The 23,312-nt window shown below is 36.1% G+C and overlaps 1 protein-coding gene across 1 annotated transcript; it reads right to left on the bottom strand.

Annotated features, from left to right (window-relative positions):
* Positions 1-6,023: 6,023 nt before the first annotated feature.
* On the bottom strand, positions 6,024-23,030 carry LOC119827251 (complement factor H-related protein 2-like). The gene is made up of 5 exons (XM_038348711.1): positions 22,870-23,030; positions 18,872-19,066; positions 17,526-17,702; positions 8,035-8,217; positions 6,024-6,671 (listed from the first exon to the last, which is right to left on the bottom strand). The coding sequence occupies exons 1-5, from the start codon at positions 22,940-22,942 to the stop codon at positions 6,466-6,468; spliced, it is 834 nt and encodes a 277-aa protein (XP_038204639.1). The 5' UTR covers positions 22,943-23,030; the 3' UTR covers positions 6,024-6,465.
* Between the last annotated feature and the right edge of the window lie 282 nt (positions 23,031-23,312).

Below are 23,312 nucleotides of genomic sequence, written 5' to 3'. Positions count from 1 at the left end.
TACTACCAAAAAAATAACTGGAGTTAACAACCACTGGTCATTAATGTCACTTAATATCAATGGACTCAATTCACCTACAAAAAGGCACAAGCTAAGAGATTGGATACAAAAACAGGATCCAACATTCTGCTGTTTATAAGAAACACACCTCAACCACAAAGACAGACATCTACTCAGAGTAAAGGGTTGGGAAAAGGTTTATCAAGCAAATGGATCTAAGAAAAAAGTGGGTGTGGCCATACTAATTTCTAACAAATTTGACCACAAACTAAAATCAATAAGAAGAGATGGAGAGGGACATTTTATACTCATAACAGGAATAATACATCAGGATGAAGTCTCAATCATGAATATCTATGCCCCTAATATAAAATCACCCAGTTATGTAAAAGAAACATTACTAGAACTCAAGGCAGCCATCAAACCACACACACTCATAGTAGGAGACTTCAACATTCCTCTCTCACCAATGTACAGGTCAACTAGACAGAAACCTAACAAAGAAATAAGAAAATTAATGGAGGCAATAAATCAAATGGACTTAACAGACATCTATAGAACATTCCACCCAAATAGGAAAGAATATACCTTCTTCTCTGCAGCTCATGAAACCTTCTTGAAAATTGACCACATACATAGATACATAAAAATATTAGTAGCCACCTGTGTCTTATTGGATCACCATGGAATAAATTTAGAATTTAACAATAATTCTACCCCCAGAAAGCCTAGAATCTCTTGGAAGCTGAACAGTCAACTACTGAACCACCCTGGGTCAGAGAAGAAATAAAGAAAGAAATTAAAGTCTTCCCTGAATTCAACGAAAATAAAGACACAACATACCCAAACTTATAAGACACTATGAAAGCAGTGCAAAGAGGAAAATTCATAGCTCTAAGTGCCCACATTAAGAAAACAGAGAAAGCTCACATTAGAGACTTAACAGGACAGCTGAAAGTTCTAGAAAAAAAAGAAGCAGACTCACCCAGGAGGAGTAGAAGATTGGAAAATGAGGGCTGAAGTCAACAAAATAGAAACACAGAAAACAATCCAAAGAATCAATGAAACAAAGAGCTGGTTCTTTGAGAAAGTCAACAAGATTGACAAACCTTTATCCAAATTAATCAAAAGGCAGAGAGAGAACATGCAAATTATCAAGATCAGAAATGAAAATTGGGGCACAACAACGGACACTGAGGAAATCCAGAAAATCATTAGGTTTTACTACAAAAGCTTATATGCCACAAAGTTGGAAAATGTAAAAGAAATGGACTTGTTTTTAGATAAGTACAACTTACCAAAATTAAATCAAGACCAGGTGAACAATTTAAATAGACCTATAAGTCATGAGAAAATAGAAGCTGCCATAAAAAACCTCCCAACCAAAAAAAAAAAAAAAGCCTAGGACCTGATGGTTTTAATGCAGAATTTTATCAGAACTTCCATGAAGACCTGATACTTATTCTCCTTAATGTGTTTCACATAAGAGAAACAGATGAGTCATTGCCAAACCCTTTTAAGAAGCTACAGTCACCCTGATTGCAGAACCACACAAAGACACAACCAAGAAAGAGAATTATAGACCAGTCTCACTCATGAACATTGATGCAAAAATTCTCAATAAAATTATGGCAAACAGAATCCAAGAACACATTAAAAAATTATCCATTACGATCCAGTAGGCTTTATCCCAGAGATCCAGGGCTGGTTCAACATATGAAAATCTATCAATGTAGTCCATCATATAAATAAACTGAAAGAAAAAAACCATATGATCATTTCATTAGATGTGGAAAAAGCATTTGACAAAATTCAACACCCCTTTATGATAAAGGTTTTGGAGAGGTTAGGAATACAAGGGTCATATCTAAATATAATAAAAGCAATATATAGCAAGCCAACAGCTAATGTCAAATTAAATGGAGAGAAACTCCAAGTCATTCCACTAAATTCAGGAACAAGAAAAGGCTGTCCACTCTCACCATATCTCTTCAACATAATTCTTGAAGTTCTAGCAATAGCAATAAGACAACATCAGGAGATCAAGGGGATTCGAATCGGAAAGAAAGAAGTCAAATTTTCATTATTTGTAGATGATATGATAGTGTATATTAGTGACCCCCAAACCTCTACCAAAGAACTCCTATAGCTGATAAATAACTTCAGTGAAGTGGCAGGCTACAAGATCAACTCAAAAAAAATCAATAGCCCGCCTATACACAAAGGATAGAGAAGCTAGAGGGAATTCAGAGAAAGTTCACCTTTTATGATAGCCACAAATAGCATAAAGTATTTGGGGTAACTCTAACCAAGGAAGTGAAAGATCTATTTGACAAAAACTTTAAGGCATGGAAGAAGGAAACTGAAGAGGATACCAGAAAATGGAAAGTCCTCCCATGCTCTTGGATGGGTAGGATCATCATAGTAAAAATGGCAATTCTACCAAAGGCAATCTATAAGTTCAACACAATCCCCATTAAAATCCTGACAAAATTCTTCACAGATCTTGAGAGAACAATAATCAACTTTATTTGGAAAAACAAAAAATCCAGGATAGCCAAAACAATCTTATACAATAAAGGAACTTCTGGAGGCATTACCATCCCAGACTTCAAACTCTATTACAGAGCTACAGTAATGAAAACAGCTTGGTACTGGCAAAAAAAAATAGAAGTCTACCAATGGATTCAAATAGAAGATCTGCATATTAACCCACAAACCTATGAACACCTGATTTTTGACAAAGGAGCTAAAAGTATACAACGGAAGAAAGAAAGCATCTTTAATAAATGGTATTGGGATAACTGGATGTCAACCTGTAGAAGAATGAAAATAGATCCATATCTATTACCATGCAGAAAACTCAAGTCCAAATGGATTAAAGATCTCAACATTAAACTGAGCACACTGAACCTGATAGAAGAGAAAGTGGGAAACGGTGTACAACATATGGACACAGGAGACCACTTCCTACATATAACCCCTGTAGCACAGACAATAAGGGCAACAGTGAATAAATGGGACCTCCTAAAACTGAGAAGCTTCTGTAAAGCAAAGGACACTGTCATTAAGACAAAAAGGCAGCCTACTGAATGGGAGAAGACCTTCACCAACTCTGCAACAGACAAAGGTCTGATCTCCAAAATATATAAAGAACTCAAGAAACTAGACTTTAAAATGCTAATTAACCCAATTAAAAATGTGGTACTGATCTGAACAGAGAATTCTCAACTGAAGAAGTTCAAATGGCCAAAAGACACTTAAGGTCATGCTCAACCTCCTTAGCCATCAGGGAAATGCAAATCAAAACAACTTTGATATACCATCTTACATCTGTCAGAATGGCTAAAATCAAAAACACCAAGGATAGCCTTTGCTGGAGAGGATGTGGAGTAAGGGGAACTCTCATCCATTGCTGGTGGGAATGCAAACTTGTGCAACCACTTTGGAAATCAGTGTGGTGGTTTCTCAGAAAATTTGGGATCAACCTACCCCAGGATCCAGCAATACCACTCCTGGGAATATACCCAAGAGATGCCCTACCATACTACAAAAGCATTTGTTCAACTATGTTCATAGCAGCATTATTTGTAATAGCCAGAACCTGGAAACAACCTAGATGCCCTTCAGTGGAAGAATGGATAAAGAAAGAGTGGAATATATATGCATTAGAATACTACTCAGCGGTACAAAACAATGACATCTTGAATTTTGCATGCAAATGGATGGAAATAGAGAACACTATCCTGAGTGAGGTAACCCAGACCCAAAAAGATTAATATGGTATGTACTCACTCATTAGTGGATTCTAGCCATAAATTAAGGACAGTAAGTCTATAATTCATGATCTTAGAGAAGCTAAATAGGAAGGTGACCCCCCACCCAAAAAAAAACCCATGTAGTTTTCCTCCTGGATATTGGAAGTAGACAAGATTTTCCGGCAAAAATGGAGAGCTTGGGGGTGGGGGTGGGATGGGGTAAGGAGAGATGGGGAGAAAGAAGTGAGAAGGGGAGAATGGGGAGAACTTGGGGGAATGGGACAGTTGGGATGGAGGAGGAGTGGATATGGGGGCAGGGAAGTACATATCTTAATTAAGGGAGCCATTTGACGGTTGGCAAGAGACAGGACTCTAGAGGGGTTCGCAGATATCCAAGGAGATGTTCCCAGCTTGTTCCTTGAGCAGCTGAGGAGAGAGCAACTGAACTGTCCCTATACTATAGCCACTCTGATGAATATCTTGTATACCACCATAGAACCTTCATCTGGAGACGGATGAAGTTAGAGACAGAGATCCACATTGGAGCACTGCACTGAGCTCCTAAGGTCCAAATGAGGAGCAGAAGGAGAGAGAACATGAGCAAGAAAGTCAGGGCCGCGAGGGGTGCGCCCACCCACTGTGATGGTGGGGCCGATCTAATGGGAACCCACCAAGGCCAGCTGGACTGGGTCTGATGGAGCATGTGATCAAACCGGACTCTCTGAACATGGCTTACATGGAGGGCTGACTGAGAAGCCAAGGACAGTGGCACTGGGTTTTGATTCTACTCCATGTACTGGCTTTGTTGGAACCTAGTCTGTTTGGATGCTCACCTGCCTAGACCTGGATGGAGGGGGGAGGACCTTGGATTTCCCACAGGGCAGGGAACCCTGACTGCTCTTTGGACTGGAGAGGGAGGGGAATGGAGAATGGGGGAGGGGGAGGGAAATGGGAGGAGGGGAGGAGGTGAATATTTGAAATAATAATAATAATAATAATTAAAAAATAAAAAATAAAAAGACACTGTGGAGCATTTCCTTGCCATATGCTGCCATTCAGTGGCACCTACATAAGGAAAAAAAAAACATGTCATGGGCAGTTACTAAATTTTATGCCATAATCTTAGATGTGCCGTTCTGTACAACTTTCTGACATGAGTGCCTTTAAAGGCAGCAAATCCAGTTTACAGCCACTTGTTACAGTGGTGCTGACAGACAACTGCCTTCACAAGTGTTAAAGTTCAATACGATTATTCTAAAAACTATTTTAAGCTAGTAATAGTTAAGCATTTTCTTGGCATTTCAACAGTATGTCCACTGTTTAATATTATATAATATACAAGAAACCTGCTCTTTTTATCTTTTAGATTTCAACATTTTGAAACGTTAGACTTTGTTTTTGCCAAAAGTAATTAAAGGAGGGCTGTTTAAGATGAGTGAAAAAGATCACCTTAAATTATGTATTTGAAATTCCCAGAATTACATGCTGAAATGCCGAACAGAATATTCTAAACCATAAATCAATGAACTTCTATTTGATATTAAAATCATCACTGACATCTTTATAAATTTCCTAGATATTAGTGAACCTTTTTGAAATTCTTGTCTTAAGTAACTTATTGTTATGGTTTTAAATTGATTGTATTAATGATAGAGATATAGAAAAATAAAGATAAACATCTATATTCCTCAGTTTATGCAAGAGTTATATCCTTACTAGACATGGTACACTGAAAACAATGTTTAAAATTCATTTTACATACTAATGTTTTATTAATCAGAGTTAAGAGCACAGGGCTTTTGAAATGTTGCTTGTTTTCACTGGTCAAACAGGAGCTATGGTGCGTTACTGCCATGCATTTTACAGCGTCATGTTACATATTTATAGCCCAGAAATAAAACTATAAGGTTGCAGCATCAGTTGCTGAATATATATCACTTTTTCACCGTCATAAGGTACACAAGTTATGTTTGGTACTGTAAACTAGAAATTGTCTTTAATGATATCAAATAGGAACCCTTAACACTATTACCTCTAAAGATAAATATAGTCTTTAAATAAATTTTATTGTATTTATTGTTAATTTCCTTTTCTATTACTTTGGGTACAAGTATATGTGTGCTTATTGCCTGTTCAGAATAATTATAGTTTTTAATATTGACATTATGATAGCTATGGAATCATATACCCAGTTAATTTTAATTTCTTTGTGTAACTATTGAATATTTAAATTGAGAAATTAATATGCTCAGGAAATAATAAAAATACTTTTAGATCTGTTTATTAGCATAAAATATTATGTAGCATTATTTATATTAATTATCAGTGTTATGACAGTTTGGTTGACATATATTTGTGAAATAATACTAATTTGGAGACTGAGACAATATGGGTTCAGTTAACTGCGAATCAGGGAATTAGGTTCCCAGTACTGAAGAAAATTGGAGAACTGAAAAGTGGTCAAAACAGACACTGACGTCATTGCACTTTCTTGTCATTGTTTATTGTACTAGGACTTGCCACACTCTGGTTTAGGTATTTTGAATGTACTTTTTTTTGCATTTGTAACAATCATGTCTCAAGCTCCAAATTAATCAAGTTTATACTTATGAGAAGAAATTAGTTAAACAATACTTCAAACATAAATTGAAACGGTATGAGTAATATGCATGTATATTTCTAAACAAAGGTTCATTCATACACTAAATCAACTTCTTTTTGTACAATTGGGATAACTGATGTGACCATCATTGCACATTGTACGTAATGGAGGTGACGTATTTGTCATTTTATATCCATGTTTACATGTAAATTCTATATAGTCCCCTGACTGGATATAAATCTTTCGAATTTTTGTCCATTTGGGACTTATATTGTGTTTTCCCATAATTTCTTCTGATGTTATACAAGCATCTGAAAGAAAAAAATACCAAAATATTATTAAGTAATTCATAAACCTACAGAAACTCAGCTTTCAAGCATTATTTTTATTTGAAAAACCTGTGTAATACAATAAGTCTGACTCAAACTAGAAAATAAGCAGCCAACAAAAAAATCCTAAAGAAAATAAAAAAAAACTGAAGGAATGTATCTCTAACATAGCTTCCATAACATAATATTCTCTGGTTAGAGCAACATTTAAAAATGAAAAAAAAAATAGCTGCCAATATCAAACATTGAGAACATATAATTCTCACCACAGCAGAAGATTCATAAAGCAAGTGTGGGGAAGAAGTAAATATAGGTGCAAACATTCTCTTAAAAGTCCCTTTGAGATATTTCAGAATGAATGTGCTGAAAATGGCTAAGATGGGAAGCCATCTTGATTACCGTCAATTAATGAATGCATAAAGACAGTGTCATATATTCATATGATAGAATATTTTTCAGACATCATAGATAATTTTTTATTATTTGAATGAGAAAAATGACTGCAGGACAATAAGTGGAAATGAGCCAAAGAGAGGATGATAAGTTTTATGTATTCTCTTTTACAGTGAAAATAAAAAAATGTCCTCCTGAATATGTAGCAGTGGTAGCGTTTGAGTGGTATGAATGGGAGGGTGAGTTAATAGAGGTGGAGGGACATTATGTGAAATAAGACAAACACAAGAATAAAAGTCCTTTGTGATCTTTCTCACACAGTGGAAAGAAAAACAGATTCCTCCTGAGTGCCTGGCAGTGAATAGTAGAATTAGATGGTATATTTAAGGGGAGGGCAGGGTGTATGAGAGATGCTAGATTTAGTCACAGCAAAATGTAGACAGGTATGGAAATATTATGCTGGCATGAAAATTTATGAATATCTATACATGTTAATAAGCACTCAATAATGAATTGATGGGGAATCTTTGTCAACCAATTATCTTCAAGAAGTAGGACCAAGTTAGTGTGTGGCTTTTTGGGACCCAGAGAAAAATGGCATGTGGCCCAGGTGCCCTCTCTCTATGTGGTTTTCTCTCAGCACAGCTGAGTTTGGACATCTCATTCTTGTTTCATGAGTTTTCCCCTTATAATATATAAAATATAATTATTTTATCTTTTAGCTACCCTGGTTATTTCCCGAATTGAGCTAACTTCTATAATGAATAATGTAATTTTGTTAACTATTTTTATATAAAAAATCTAATAATCTTGTTTTCTTTACATGCTGATATTTGGTAATTGTGCTTATGAGACAACAGTAATTATAATGTATGAATGTATTATTATAAAGATAAAAATATCCCAATTATGAAACTGACTTTCCCATGATCTACGAAAATGAGTTACTTACTTAAACATTTTGGTGGCTCTGACCATTCTCCATTTCTACATGTTATTTTGTTGTTGCCCTGCATTTTATTGAAGGACTTGCACTGATATTCGACTGATGATAATGGTTGGTATTCTGGTAAAAGGAAGGAGGAGATGTCTCCATTGTCAATTGATGGAGGAGGCCCACATTTCCTTGTTGAATCTAAGAACACAATATTTGAATATTTGAGAGTTCAACCCAAAGTACAGGCTCAAACAGAACCAATGAAAGTACAGATTAAACATAGTATCAAGGTTTTAGTGGTTTGTGGCTACAGAAATTATTGCTTGAAGAAAGTTTAATTACCTAAACAGAGAAAATACATGTTATATTTATTTATGAAGAACCTTTGAGAAGAAAAACAGTGAAAGAAAATAAAAATATAGTTAAGTGGAAACCCACCTTAAATGAACAGCACAGAATGCATTAGTAACTGATATTGTTGCTATGAGAAAACACTTGGCAAAAGGAACTTACAAAGGTAATTTTTTTTGCTCTTTGGCTTTGCCTCACAATTGGAGGGTCCAGTCATTATGCTCTGAAACTCATAGTAGTGAGAACACAAGTAGCTTCTCAGACTGTGTTTGCAGTTAGGAAACAGAGAGAGGTTACTATTGTTACTCAGCGTACTCTCTCCTTTTATGAGTTAGAGGTTCCAGCACATGGAACAATGTTTACCAGTGCAGGGTGTTCCTTCCCATGCAGTACCCCAATCTATTTATCTTAGATATGCTCAGAGACATATCCAGATGCTTGTTGACTGGGTGATTCCTGCTGACAACCAATACTCATCATCACATTGAGATAACAAGTGTATGGTGCAGGATTAGCTTAATAGAAAGCAAAGTTACTTTTTTTCCTTTCATTCCCCTTAAATCAATTTTTGTACATTGCACAAGATATAGCATTTTCCCCTGAGATTATAAAATCAGACACCAATTGCTATTCTTTAATTTCTTAAAACCAAAGCCTAACACCTCAGCTTTTTCTCACATCTATTTCTGAACCATGATGATCTACACTTGTTTATTCTCTATATTATCAAATTATGGAGTAAAACATTAGGATTAGGGTATTCTCTAGAACTGCACTGTGGATATGCTCACCATACCCACAGTTTTATGAAGATAATATAAACAAACTATAGAACACATATAATTTAAATGGCAAAGAAAACTTTGCAAATATCTTATTTATAACATCAAGATGAAGACACCTATCTAGCTTCTTTTTACCCTTTACTCTCCATTCTCTTATTTTTCCTTCTTTTATCTAATTTTTTTCCTTAAGAAATGAGATTGAAATCAGAGGAGAAATGATCTCTTTGAAGTAGTGTAAAGGTACAACTGACTAGGTTAAAACAACTTCATATAGGTTTGTGTATTTTATTAATGTATTTTAAAATAGGTTTTACTTATTTTATTCTCTTTATATATCACCATATAATTCTATAAAATAATAGTTATTAATTCTTTTCTAAAACAAACAGCTTGACTAGCTCAACTATCTTTACTGAGGCAGACCAGGATGAAATGCTGTTAGAGCTAGAGGGGATGAAGGACACCAAGGGAACAAGGACTTCTAAACACATTAGGCACATGTAAACACATAGGGTGTGTGACATTATTCACAGAACATGCATGGGTCTAAGCTATGGTGTGGGAAGTCCTCTATGTGTGTGTTGCTTTTGTTGGATAATGAATAAAGCTGCTTTTGGTCAATTGCTTGTCAGAGTGGAGCTAGTCAGAGAAAACTAAACTGAATTCAGGGATAAAGAAGACAGAGTCTATATAAATCATGGAGCCACCAGAAGAGAAAGATAAGAGCCACCAACTGGAACCTTGCCAGTAGGGCATGAGTCTCATGGTAAAATATAAAATCATTAGAAATGGGTTAATTTAAAATATAAAAGCTAGCCAAAAATATGCTTAAGCTATTGGCCAAACAGTATTGCAATTTATACAGACTTCTGTGTGGTTATTTCAGGTTAGAATAGCTGGGAAATAAACAAGTGGTGTCCTCCAACAGAATGGCTCACCAATGTGGGTAACTAAATCCACAGAAAAACCTGAGAGAGCAGTATTTTATTCTAGACAAAATAAACCAGAGTTTAAAGCAAATTCTTGCTCTGTTTCTGACAGCAAGCAGAGACTGACTCCTTTAAGAGAGGTCTTCCTGATTCAGTGGCAGTAGTAAAAGGAAAAAAAAACTGCATGGTTTCCAAATGGTAGCTCCCTGTTTTGTGCTGCCAGCACGAGCTCTGGCTCCTTCAGGGTGGTCATGCCCTCAAATAGGGTTTGTGAGTAGCATTTACAATCTGCTTAATGGTGCTACATAGATCCATTGTATACTTGGAACTGTGTCAGTGTGCAAGGTTCACAAAAGACAGTGACCAGATCTCTGCCATGTGGACTGGGTGGAAGCAAAAGGCAAAGCAGCCTTAGTCCTAGGAATACCTCTGAGAAGCATTCCTTGACAGAAAAGGATTTCAGATACACAATAGGACAGATTTAGACATAAAAGACCTCTAAACAAGACACAGTGTGCATAAAAAATGTACATAAACATGGGAGAGAGAAGAAAAAGCGTAAGACACAGTAAATGAAGAGTACAGATAGTCATAGATTAAAGGAGTTCAGATAACAAAATAAATATTAAACTTGTAGAAAAAGTAATAGAATAAGAAAATAAGCCACATAAAGATTAAATATATACAGAGTCTGGATTATGTATATTATTGTATTTTCTTTAAATTTTTGACTGCGAAGGAGCTAAGTACAGCGAGACATTTCATTGTATAGGCTGCTAAACTAAACCAATCAGTATCTTGATTCTGAAATTTGGGTCTAAGAATTTGTTGCTTTGGAAAAGAGGTTCTTCTTTTGTTTGCCTATGGATTTCTTTCAGAGTAATGTGGTTTGATGGACCAAGACAACCTGAAAGATTATTGTGAACACCCCCAAATTACTTCATGCAACAAAAAGCAGGAAGCAGTTTGGAGAGAACTATGCCCAGATACCCTAAATGATTGCTTATAAATGTTTGTTTACACTTAAAGGGAGCTATTATAGAGATTTGCATTGGTATAGATCATAGTTTACTGATAAAAATTTAAGGTCAATTTTGTTATATGTATATTTCTGCTCTTGATTAAGGTATTGTGTTTGTGAAGCTCATTTAAAAATGTAGTGTATAATTAAGAAATATAGGTTAATAGATAACTATCTATAATAGTCAAGCTTGTAGTCTTGTTAGGTTTTCTAGATATATCGAGATATATTTCAGTTAAATAGGTATTTTTCAGATCTTTCAAAGACTACAGAATATAGCATTTAAAATGTTTTAAGAACTTAAACTTTTCATAACAATTAGAGAACATTTTGGAAGTTGCTTACAATGTACTTCCTGTTTATCTAAGTAATATTATATTTTTATGGGGTCTTTGATGGAATTGAAGAATAGGAAGTTATAGTTATAGTTTTCTTTAGTTATAAAAAGATAAAGTAAGTAGAAATATTGTAACTATAATTTTGTTTGATACCTGTTTTGTTATATGTAATTTTACTATGTTAAAGTTAAAACCTTCCTTTTTATTTAAACAGGAAAGGGGAAATAGTGTGGGAAGTCCTTCTGTATTTGTGCTGCTTTTATTTGATAATGGATAAAGAAACTGCTTTTGGCCAATGTCTCATCAGAGTGGAGCTAGGTAGGGAAAACTAAAATGAATTTTCAGAGAAAGAAGGCAGAGTCTGTAGAAACTATGAAGCTGCCAGATGGTAAAGACATGAACTGCCAGCCAGAACCTTGCCAGCAGGCCATGAATCTCATGGTAAAATATAAAATTATTAGAAATGGGTTAATTTAAAATATGGGAGCTAGCCAAAAATATGCTTAAGCTATTGACCAAACAGTATTGCAATTTATACAAATTTCTGTGTGGTTATTTTGAGTCAGAGTGGTTTGGAAATGAATAAGCAGCCTCCTACAACAAAGCTACATATGGCCCCAGTCCTTTAGAGAGAAGTAGACACAAGCCCAGAATCTATCTCCAATTGATTACAACTCACAACAGAAAAAAATTTTAGTTTTCTCCATGGTAGTCTCGCTGAGTATACAAATCATGGTAATAGCATATCTCATGCCTAGCAGCAGATAGCTAGCACAAAACAAACTCAATGACATTTTCAAACCTTTAAAAAAATAAAATTTTCAAGTCTTTTGCATATTATCATTTTCAGTTTTGTGTTTATGAGATTTCTTTGTGCATGTGATGTGGGATTACCCTCTGTATGCTGTGAATACGATTGGTTAATTAATAAAGAAAACTGCCTTAGCCTGTTAATAGAGCAGAACTTGGTTAGGTGGAGAAAACTAAACTGAATGCTGGGAGAGAGAAGGCAGCAGAGTCAGGGAGAAGCCATGTAGGCTGCTGGCGCCAGATGGAACTTTACCTGGTAAGCCACAGCCATGTGGCAATAGACAAATTACTAGAAATGGGTTAAATTAAGATAGAAGAGTTAGCCAGAAATATGCTTAAGCTATTAGCCAAACAGTATTGCAAATAATATGGTTTCTGAGTGATTATTTTGGGGCTGAACAACCGGAAAACTAACTAGTGGCCTCCTTACAATGTGTTTACAATGTGTGTTTTTGTTTCTCTGTTCCTTCCCATCCCATAGCCTCTTCCAAATAATCACTCAGAAACTTATATTAATTATAAATGTTCAGCTGGTAGCTCAGGCTTATTGCTAACTAGCTCTTATACTTAAATTATTCCATAATTCTTATCTATGTTTAACTACATGGCTTGGTATCTTTTTTCAATAAAGCATTCTCATCTTGCTTCCTTGGTGTCTGACTGATGCCTCCTGACTGTGCTGTTCCTCTTACCAGCATTCTTAGTTTGGTCACTCTGCAGATGCTTCCTGCTTGGCTACCAATTAGAATGGTAAATATTTACAGCATACAAGAGATTCCACACCATTTTTCTATGGCTAGCTGTATTTCTTTCATTTTTTCCTTGCCTCTTTTTCTTCTGTTTGTTTATTTGTTTTGTCCTACTTGACTTTGTTTTTATTTTATTCATATTTTTAAATGTCTCTTTGTTTTCTCATAAGAGAGAGAGGGAGAAGAGTTTTGGGGTTAGGATGAGGGAAGATCTGGGAGAAGATGAGGAAAGGGAATTTGTGTATTGAATGAAAAATAAATCTTTTCAGTTAAAAATATTTATAAAGTAATTACAAGCTTGATATTTTATTGTTAATTACTTTGGTAGGTTTAATGATATCCCCACCTGATTCTATATATTATGCTCCAAAAGCAAAAAAAAAAAATATGACTTTGTAAGTCAAAGTAACTTCAGAATTGTGATTAAGAATCTTGAAAGAGGATTACTATATCTTTTTTTGGGAGTTCACCTTCTTATTATCTTCTCAAGGATCCCAAATTTATAGGCTCGATGTTCTTTAATTATGGCTAGAAACCGATTATGAGTGAGTACATCCCATGTTCATCTTTTTGGGTCTGGGTTACCTCACTCAGAATAGTGTTTTCTATTTCCATCCATTTGCCTGCAAAATTCAAGATGTCATTGTTTTTTACCGCTGAGTAGTATTCTAGCATGTATATATTCCACAGTTTCTTCATCCATTCTTCCACTGAAGGGCATCTAGGTTGTTTCCAGGATCTGGCTATTACAAATAATGCTGCTATGAACATAGATGAGCATATGATTTTGTTGTATGATTGGGCATCTCTTTGGTAGATTCCCAATAGTGGAATTGCTGGGTCCTGGGGTAGGTTGATCCCGAATTTCCTGAGAAACCGCCACACTGCTTTCCAAAGTGGTTGCACAAGTTTGCATTCCCACCAGCAATGGATGAGTGTACCCCTTACCCCACAACCTCTCCAGCAAAGGTTATTATTGGTGTTTTGGATTTTAGCCAATCTGACAGGTGTAAGATGATATCTCAAAGTTGTTTTGATTTGCATTTCCCTGATAGCTAGGGAGGTTGAGCATGACCTTAAGTGTCTTTTGGCCATTCGAACTTCTTCTGTTGAGAATTCTCTGTTCAGTTCCGTGCCCCATTTTTTAATTGGGTTAATTGGCATTTTACCGTCTAGTCTCTTGAGTTCCTTATATATTTTAGAGATCAGACCTTTGTCAGTTGCAGGGTTGGTGAAGATCTTTTCCCAGTCAGTAGGCTGCCTTTGTGTCTTAGTGACAATATCCTTTGCTTTACAGAAGCTGCTCAACTTCAGGAGGTCCCATTTATTCAATGTTGCCCTTAAAGTCTGTGCAGCTGGGGTCATGCGCAGGAAACGGTTCCCTGTGCCCATTTGTTGTAGAGTACTTCCCACTTTCTCCTCTATCAAGCTCAATGTGTTCAAATTAATATTGAGGTCTTTAATCCATTTGGACTTGAGTTTTGTGCATGGTGATAGATATGGATCTACTTTCATTCTTCTACAGGTTGACATCCAGTTATGCCAGCACCATTTGTTGAAGATGCCCTCTTTCTTCCATTGTGTACTTTTGGCTCCTTTATCAAAAATCAGGTGTTCATAGGTTTGTGGTTTAAGATCCGGGTCTTCTATACGATTCCATTGGTCAACTTCTCTGTTTTTATGCCAATACCAAGCTGTTTTCAATACTGTAGCTTTGTAATAGAGTTTGAAGTCAGGGATGGTAATGCCTCCAGAAGAACCTTTATTGTATAAGATTTTTTGGCTATCCTGGGTTTCTTGTTTTTCCATATAAAGTTGATTATTGTCCTCTCAATCTCTGTGAAGAATTTTAATGGGACCTTGATTGGGATTGCATTGAATCTATAGATTGCTTTTGGTAGAATTGCCATTTTTACTATGTTGATCCTCCCAATCCACGAGCAGGGGAGATCCTTCCATTTTCTGGTATCCTCTTCAATATAGTAATCCTCCTGGATATTGGAAGTAGACACGATCGCCAGGCAAAATTGGGAACTTGAGGGTTGGGCAAGACTGGGCCAAGGGAAGATGGGGAGAGAAAAGTGTGAAGGGGAGAACAGGGGGAGCTCGGAGGAATGGGGTGCTTGGGATATAGGAAGGGTGGATATGGGAGCAGGGAAGCATATATCTTAATTTAAGGAGCTACCTGAGGGTTGTCAAGAAACTTGACTCTAGAGAGGTTCCCAGGTTTCCAGGGAGACGCCCCCAGTTAGTTCTTTGGGCAGCTGAGGAGAGGGAGCCTGAAAAGGCCAGTTCCTATAGCCATACTGATGAATTTCTTGCATATCACCATAGAACCTCCACCTGACGATAGTTGAAGAAAATGACAGAGCCCCACATTGGAGCACCGGACTGAGCTCCCAAGGTCCTGATGAGGAGCAGAAGGAGAGAGAACATGAGAAAGTCAGGACTGTGAGGGAACCTCCATCTGGCGACAGATGGGGAAGGTGACTGAGCCCCACATTGGAGCACTGGACTGAGCTCCCAAGGTCCTGATGAGGAACAGAAGGAGCGAGAACATGAGGGAGAAAGTCAGGAACTAGAGGGGTGCGTTCACTCATGGAGATGGTGGGACAGAACTAATGGGAGATCACCAACTCCAGTTGGAATGGGACTGATGGATCATGCGACCAAACCCGTCTCTCTGAATGTGGCCAACAGCGGGGGCTGATGGAGAAGCAAAGGACAATGGCTCTGGGCTCTGATTTTCTTCTGCATGGACGGGCTCTGTGGGAGCCTTCTCAGCTTGGTCGATCACCTTCCTGGACCTGGGGGGAGTTGGGAGGACCTTGGTCTTAGCATAGAGTGGGGAACCCTGATGGCTCCTTGGCCTTGAGAGGGAGGGAGGGGAGGTATGGGTGGAGGGGAGGGGAGGTATGGGTGGAGGGGAGGGGAGGGAAGGGGGAGAAGGAGGGGAGGGAAGGGGGAGGAGGAGGGGAGGGAGGGGGGAGGAGGAGGGAAGGAGATAGAAATTTTTAAATATAAAAAAAATAAACCATGAGAAAAAAAAGAATCTTGAAAGAGGTGGTTATCTTTATTATCTGCTATGGCAGAAGACAATGCTATGGCAGAGGTAGGAATCATGAGGAAAATGTTCAGATATGACAAACTACTGAATTTGAAATTGGAGGAAGATGATCCTCACCAGACAAAACAAGTAGAATCTTGCTACTAAAAAGGCAGGTGAATAGAACTGCTCTTAGAGAAAATAAAGTAACCATGGAGGCCAACACTTGGACTGGAGCCAAGAGGCAATGCCTTGGATCTCTTGTCTCCAAAGTTGTAATGGAATAGATTATACTGTTTTACTCCACCAAATTTGTAGTGACTTGTCATGGTAGTCAGAGAAATAAATCCAGTTGTACCAAGGCAATGATATGCCATTTTGTGAGAGTTTAATACTAGAAAAAAAAGGTTTTCTTGTGTTCCTCTAACAAATATTATCAACTGATGTTTACAAACATATCCCATGCAATCAAACCTGATTGTTTTCTTTTTCAGCAATGGTTTAAAAATGACAACCATGCTAAAAATTATTACATTAATTTTTGTTATGTGCAGACAGTGTTCTTCTGAATGTGTATCCACGCATCACCTGTACCCATGGTATCCTGAGATGTAAGAAGATGACACTGGAAAATCCAGAATTGGAGATACAGAGGGTTGCGAGCTGACACATGGGACAGAAAACACAGTCCTCTATGAGCAGTCAGTGTTCTTAAGTGCTGGTCCAGCTCCAGCCCCCTGCCCATGTTCATTTTGAACATATATGGGATTTAAACTCAAAGCACAAGGGCTTTGAACATTTAGATTTTGCTGTGTTTTGAAACCTTCCCCCCCAAAAAATAGTTTATGTTATATCAAAAAAAATTTAACCAGATGGTAGTTTAGGAAGTTATAATTGCAAGAATAGTTTTAAAAACTAGAGGGCCAGCTGGGAGGTTGTGGCACGCACCTTTAATCCCAGCACTCTGGAGGCAGAGGCAGAGCCAGGCAGATCTCTGTGAGTTCGAGGCCAGCCTGATCTACAGAGGGAATTCCAGGACAGGTTTCAAATCTACAGAAAACACTGTCTCAACAAACCAAAAAACAAACAAACAAAAAATCAAACAAAACTGAACAAAAAATAGAAGGCCAAAAGTAATGTTAAAACTGATGGAACATTTTAAAATGTCTATGTATATTTAATCATTCAAAAAATGTCTTGATTCCTATGAATCATGGTTTTGCAGACAGAAAATGGTTTGACTTTATCATGAGCAGTATGTCTTCAAAATGTACTCCTATGATATTTCTACTTATTACATCCACTTGAAATAGACACATAAACCAGTATATTTGGATATCCCTTTAGATGCATCTGTAAATCAAGTAGAAACGACTAGTGGCAAAAGTCAGAAAAAAGACCTTTAACCCATATCAGTAAACTTGATTTTAAACACTACAGACAATGGCAGGAAATGAGAGCACAGTGTGGTACTTACTGGCGGAAATGCATTTGGGAGGAATGGACCAGCCCTCTTCAGTGCATGTAATGCTGCTCTGATTATTTTGAAGGCTGTAGCCTTGATTGCAAACGACTTGTACAGTATCACCTTGTAAGTGTGTTTGTCCTGAAGATGTAGAATCACCATTTTCCACAAAAGGAAAGAAACATATCCCTTAGGAAGAAAAAGAGAGTAATTCACATTATGGGAGATATTAAGAGCATGTTAGATTGCATATTAAAGGATTGTTAGAAGACCGACACACCTGAAGCGAGCTATACGAATAAAGCTCCTGAAGCTTGCCAACTGCTGGCGGTCTATAGTGTGAGTTCTCTACGGGGATGCCATGTCTCTACTTTTGAAATAACTTTCCAAATTCAGTATTTTCTAACTGAAAGACATTTATATAAAATAGTTTTTTATATACTTATTTTCTTTTATTTCTGGATGTTTCTTCAACAAGTGATGATTTTGTCTGCTGTATTGACCTATCCTGTTTCCTATCATTTTCTTTTAAAACACCTGTCTTCCCAGGGTGTGCAGCACACATTCACTAAAGGATCGATGTATTATAGATGACAAGTCTAAGGATATAATGAGCTTTGGAACGTGCAAAAGTAAAATATCTTTCCATAGAATATTTGAGAGTTGTTTTGATTTGCATTTCTCTGATGGCTAAGGAGGTTGAATTTCTTAAGTATATTTTAGCCATTTTATATTCATCTGTTGATAGTTCTCTGTTTAGGTCTGTACCCAATTTTTAGTTGAATTATTTGTTCTTTTGATGACAAATTTCTTGAGTTCTTTGTATATTTTAAAGATCAGTCATCCGTCTGATATGGGTTGGAGAAGACCTTTTCCCATTCTGTTGGTGGCTGCTTTGTCTTGTTGACAAGATTTCCTTAGTAAACAGGGACCATGGGGATCATAAGATATGGTAGAAGGTGAGTGGGGAGGAGAGGAGGAGAGTAGAGAAAAATATATAGCTCAATAAAAACAGTTTAAAACAGAATATTTGAGAGAAAAGATAATCCAAACACAATGGATACACAAAGTGACTTTTATTTTTACACATAAAAAACATGGCTAAGTTGCTACTAAGTAGATGTTTGACAAGATATGTTAGTTGTCAAATATAGTCATAATCAGCTTTCAGTTAGTAACTATTTTTTGTAGATCACCTGTTGACAATATGTTCTCCATTGGATTTTCCTAAGAAAAATAGTTCACAAAATAAAGACTGTACCTGACCCTTCCACAGCCCAACTCTGTCATATTCTGGACCCCACGAACCCTTCTTCTCTTTCTATCACTCAGTATTGTTCTAATAGGCATTTACTCACTGAGACACTTTGGTGCTGGCGACCATCCTCCTTCTGTGCATGTTATGCGAGTCCAGAAGGAATTTGAAGGAGACACAAAATTATATTCACAAGAGTAGTATAAAACCTTCCCACTAGGAACAGGGGACAGTGGGTCATATTTCTTTGCATCATATAATATTCCATGGATTATTTTTGGAAAATCACAAAGTCTCTCTGGAAAAATAAAACAAAGACAAAAAAGCAAATGCTAATCATCACTAATTAAACATCAATTTTTTGTATTTGATGATTATTTTTATTTCAGATAGGTTAAGTGGATATAGTTTAAGTGTCTTCTGGTGTATTATTTCATCACTGAAGAACAATGATCACCAAGAAGCTCATAAGTATAATAATTTCTCTATCAACCCACTGCTGTGTTTAATTAGCCAGTACTCCTTGAGTATGTGAATATTTGAGACTGTTAGTATTAATAAACATGAAGTTTACATTTTGGATTGATATGAACTATAAAGTTTTTGGAAGTATTCAAAAAGGTAGCCTGACAAGACTTTTTAAAACCTGAAATAGGATGTAAGCATAGAAACTTGACTGCATAGTTATGGGTGGATGAGAAGGCTGTGCTTTGCCATCCTTCCTTGTTCTTCTTATGGATATCATTGATGTGTCTTCCAGGATTGTCACTAGTGTATGTTTCATGGTAGTAGTAAATATATTGAGTAGTTAGTTTAGTATAATATATAGGAACATAATTTTATTTTGTCGGGTTTCTTGATAAATGTACTTTCATTAAAATTAGCAAGGCACAAAGAATCAAAAAGATCAATCCAATTAATATAAATATAGCTTAATTCTGGTGACATTAGGTTGTTAGATACAACTTTCTAGAATAATGTGGATAATTATATGTGTATGTTCAATATCTACATATAAAGACATAAATACATTAAAACAGTTGACATGTAAATTGTTAGGTCTTTTATCAAATTTTTACAATTTTCTACAGGTAAACATTTTTAGACTTGTTTTAGGAAAGTTATTCCACATGAAATTTTAATAGAACACAAAAATCATATGCTGCTCTTACATGCACACTGCACAGCTTCGTACCAATTTAACTTTTACCTAGATTACATAGTGTATACTAGAAATTTTGATAATATTTTGTAGTCATATCCTCACGAATAGTGAAACATTTCATATTCATTTACTTAGGGTTAATTTGCCTGTTTATGTGTTTGCTTTCTTTTGCATATCACAGTGTGTCCTGTTTGTGGATTAAACTCCTTGGTGCCTAATGAAGCGTAATACATAAATGCTTTGCTGCTGTAAGTATGTAAAGATTTTGCTTATATAAAAATATTACTTTAGTGTATTGAATTTTTTGTTTGGTCAATATGTGAACAGGTAACAAAAATGCAGTTCACACAAGTATTTGCTTCAGACACTTGTGAAAGAGATTCATGACCCCTCCCCAGGACCCTAACTTCTCCTTCAGCTTTCTTTTCTGGGGATATCAAAAGTCCTTATATCATTTATACAATTTATATTTCCCCCATCTTCTTCTCCCCTTCCTATAAATTCCTTCTTAACACCATCTCCAACTGAGGTTTAAAGCATATAGATGATGAGTGATGGTCTTTGAACATCTGCCCTTCATTTCAGGCTTACCAGGATAGCTGTACTGTCTGGAAAATTATATATAATATCCATATCTTATGTTTCAACTAATGTAGTTGACCAAGAATATGGCAAGCCAAAGTAAAATAATAAATTGCAAGAGATGGATAGTTAGGTTGATGATATATATACCTTATATATATGATATAAAGACAAAATGGCTGATAACAAAATACCAAATTTATTGACTAGAATACCCTGAAGAAACATGAGGCAATCTTTTTTTTTCTTCCAGTCAGGTTGCTTTCAAAACATAGAACCATGAAGCTTCCAACAAACAAACAAACAAACAAACAAAACAAAAAACCCGAGCAAGATAACATCTTCAAATTAGTGTGTAGATTTTCTACAGAAACTGAATAATCATGTTAATGCAGCCAGCTGCATTCCCCCTCTGGATTCCTAAAAAGAGCAGAGAAAACAAATGAAAGATAAGCCATGGCGAATTTCTTTACTGGGAGGGGTGCATTTGGAAACTCCACTTACTGTTTCAACTTTTTCAGACAATTTCTGCTGGAAGTACCTGATTTGAGCATGTGATCTCTTTATGTTTCTATTTGTTCTTACATAGAAACATCAACCCAGAAGACTCTCAGAGGGCAGGTTGAGATGGCTGTCATAAATTAGCCGCCTTAGAGGATTAATGCCAAAGCTTGCCTCATATTTCTTCAGGGCCTGAAATAATGTTTTGCTGACTGTTTATCTTTCTGTTGGCTGATCTCTCATCTATATGTCAAGCTCTTATATACGACTTATTCTTTTATTCTGATTTGCTTCTTTCTTAGTAAATTCACTCATTCAAAATCAAAGGTGTTACTATTGTAGGTCATTTTCCAGTCTGTACAGAATCAGACCCACAGTATCCACCAATACAATAATATGATCTGGGCTAGCTATTGTATATATATCATGCAAATATGCATATATATATATATATATGCATGCAATAACAACTAATCAAAAAGGAGGCCATGGTTTGAGAACCAGCAGGTGACTATGGGACGGTCTGTAAGGAGAAAAGGAAAGAAAGAAATACAAACTAAAATTTTACTGTAAAATAAATGAAATTAATATTTTCTGTCATTTGGCAGGATATAATTTTTCTCTCATTAGGGAGGATGACTATAACTCACAGAGAAATGTGGTAATACAATAAATAAAATATCTTTAAGTCTCTGAAATAATGTTACAAATCTTGTAAGGGTGAATCTTAGAAAGGATTATCTTTTTTTTTTTCTTTTTTTCCATCCAATGCCAGGTGAAGGTTCTATGGTGATATGCAAGATATTCATGAGTATGGCAATAGGATCTGGCCATTTCTGGCACCCTCTCCTCAGCCGCCCAAGGACCTAGCTGGGGGCGTCTTCCTGGACACCTGGGAACCCCTCTATATATATGGGAACAAGGAATTATATATCTTACTTAAGGGAGCCATTCTAGGGTTGGCAGAGGCTTGACTCTAGAAAGGATTATCTTGTTCCTATCCTTTTTACTTGTGTGAGAAATGCAGAACTGTCTAACTTAGGCTTCATTATATGTAAAGATCAGCAAAACCCAAATAGCAGGATAAAATCTTTCTGAAATCAGAGTTAAGCACAGTGACTAAATTTTAGAATCCAACGCGTCTTTCAGGGATTGTGATTCTGGAGATATTGTGGAGTTGTCACTGAGGGATTGTCTTCAGACACAATGTCAGTTGAAAGGTAAGATAATTTCATTCTATTTTTTTTTACGTTCATTGGAGAGATCAGAAAAAAGCAAATAATTGGCATTTTTGATAGCTTAAAACAAAAAGAACAGTGCTCTTCATTGTATTATTAAAACCATTTCTATTTGATGAATGAGGATTTGATTGAAATAGAAAAAGTTACTATAAAGTGAAATGACTATAAAGTGAAAAACTATCCTATCTATGAAGATGAAATGAACCTCACACAGACTGAGCGATATTTAGAGTCTGTCAGGAGTTTTGTCTTAGTCAATGTTTGTTTAATTTTGAGAATTCATCTGGTTACATTAGTTCTTTATGAATTTGAAAAATAAAATTTATTCTCTCCAAATCATATTTAGAGGGTATTCACACTTTGAAGTTTAGAAAACAGAGAAAACCACCTTTATTCAATTTTTCCTTTAATTGCTTATACGAACTATATCCATAAATAAATTTGTTTCTATAATTCAAAATGTTTCCTATTTTTCGCTTAAGTACTTTTATAGTTTATTTTCTATTTCTAATATTTTAATAAAATTTAAAATAAATTAAAAAGTATTCTTGTACATATAGCAGAAAATACATCTGACTAGCGAGTAGATATTTCAAATCTTTCTCCACTTACCTTCTCCTTTGGTTGTAGAAAGACACAAGGTTAGATAGGCACTGGCTAAGAGCAACACGCTAGACCACCCCATCCTCTAGAGCGTAAAGCACTCCAGTAGTGGTGGTGTTCTGGGGACTCTGTGCATGACTTTGATTTTCAGTGTATTACTGGAAGCTAGTTAGGTAAATATCAAAGGTCACAAGAGAAGGGCAAAACAAACAATATTTACTCATTGTTTTCACATTAGTACTCTATGTTAATCATTTTCATTTATTAAACAATGAAAGAGCCAGTCTCCTAGACGATCAAACTGAAGTATTGAGAGAAAAAAGATGAGAGATTAAACTTTTTTTTTCTTTTTTGCTGGTGGGACTGTTGGTTGCTTTTTTTCTCGAAGTTTGCCTGTCAACTTCTGGTGTCATTAATGCTGGCCCAGCTCAGGTCCCTCAGACCCTGTGTTT

This window comes from Arvicola amphibius, chromosome 12 (genome assembly GCF_903992535.2).
Source record: "Arvicola amphibius chromosome 12, mArvAmp1.2, whole genome shotgun sequence".
NCBI classification, from domain to species: Eukaryota; Metazoa; Chordata; class Mammalia; order Rodentia; family Cricetidae; genus Arvicola; species Arvicola amphibius.
The sequence above is the reverse complement of the archived record's forward strand: the minus strand, read 5'-3'. Positions and strand labels throughout refer to the sequence as shown.

Bases quoted from the DNA above. Each gene is read 5' to 3' on its own strand.
- LOC119827251 (XM_038348711.1), bottom strand. From the start codon at position 22,942: ATGGGGTGGTCTAGCGTGTTGCTCTTAGCCAGTGCCTATCTAACCTTG. The intron at 8,218-17,525 runs GTAAGTACCACA...TTGTGTTCTTAG, and splicing joins TCCCAAATGCATTTCCGCCA to ATTCAACAAGGAAATGTGGG. The intron at 6,672-8,034 runs GTAAGTAACTCA...TTTTTCTTTCAG, and splicing joins AGAGCCACCAAAATGTTTAA to ATGCTTGTATAACATCAGAA.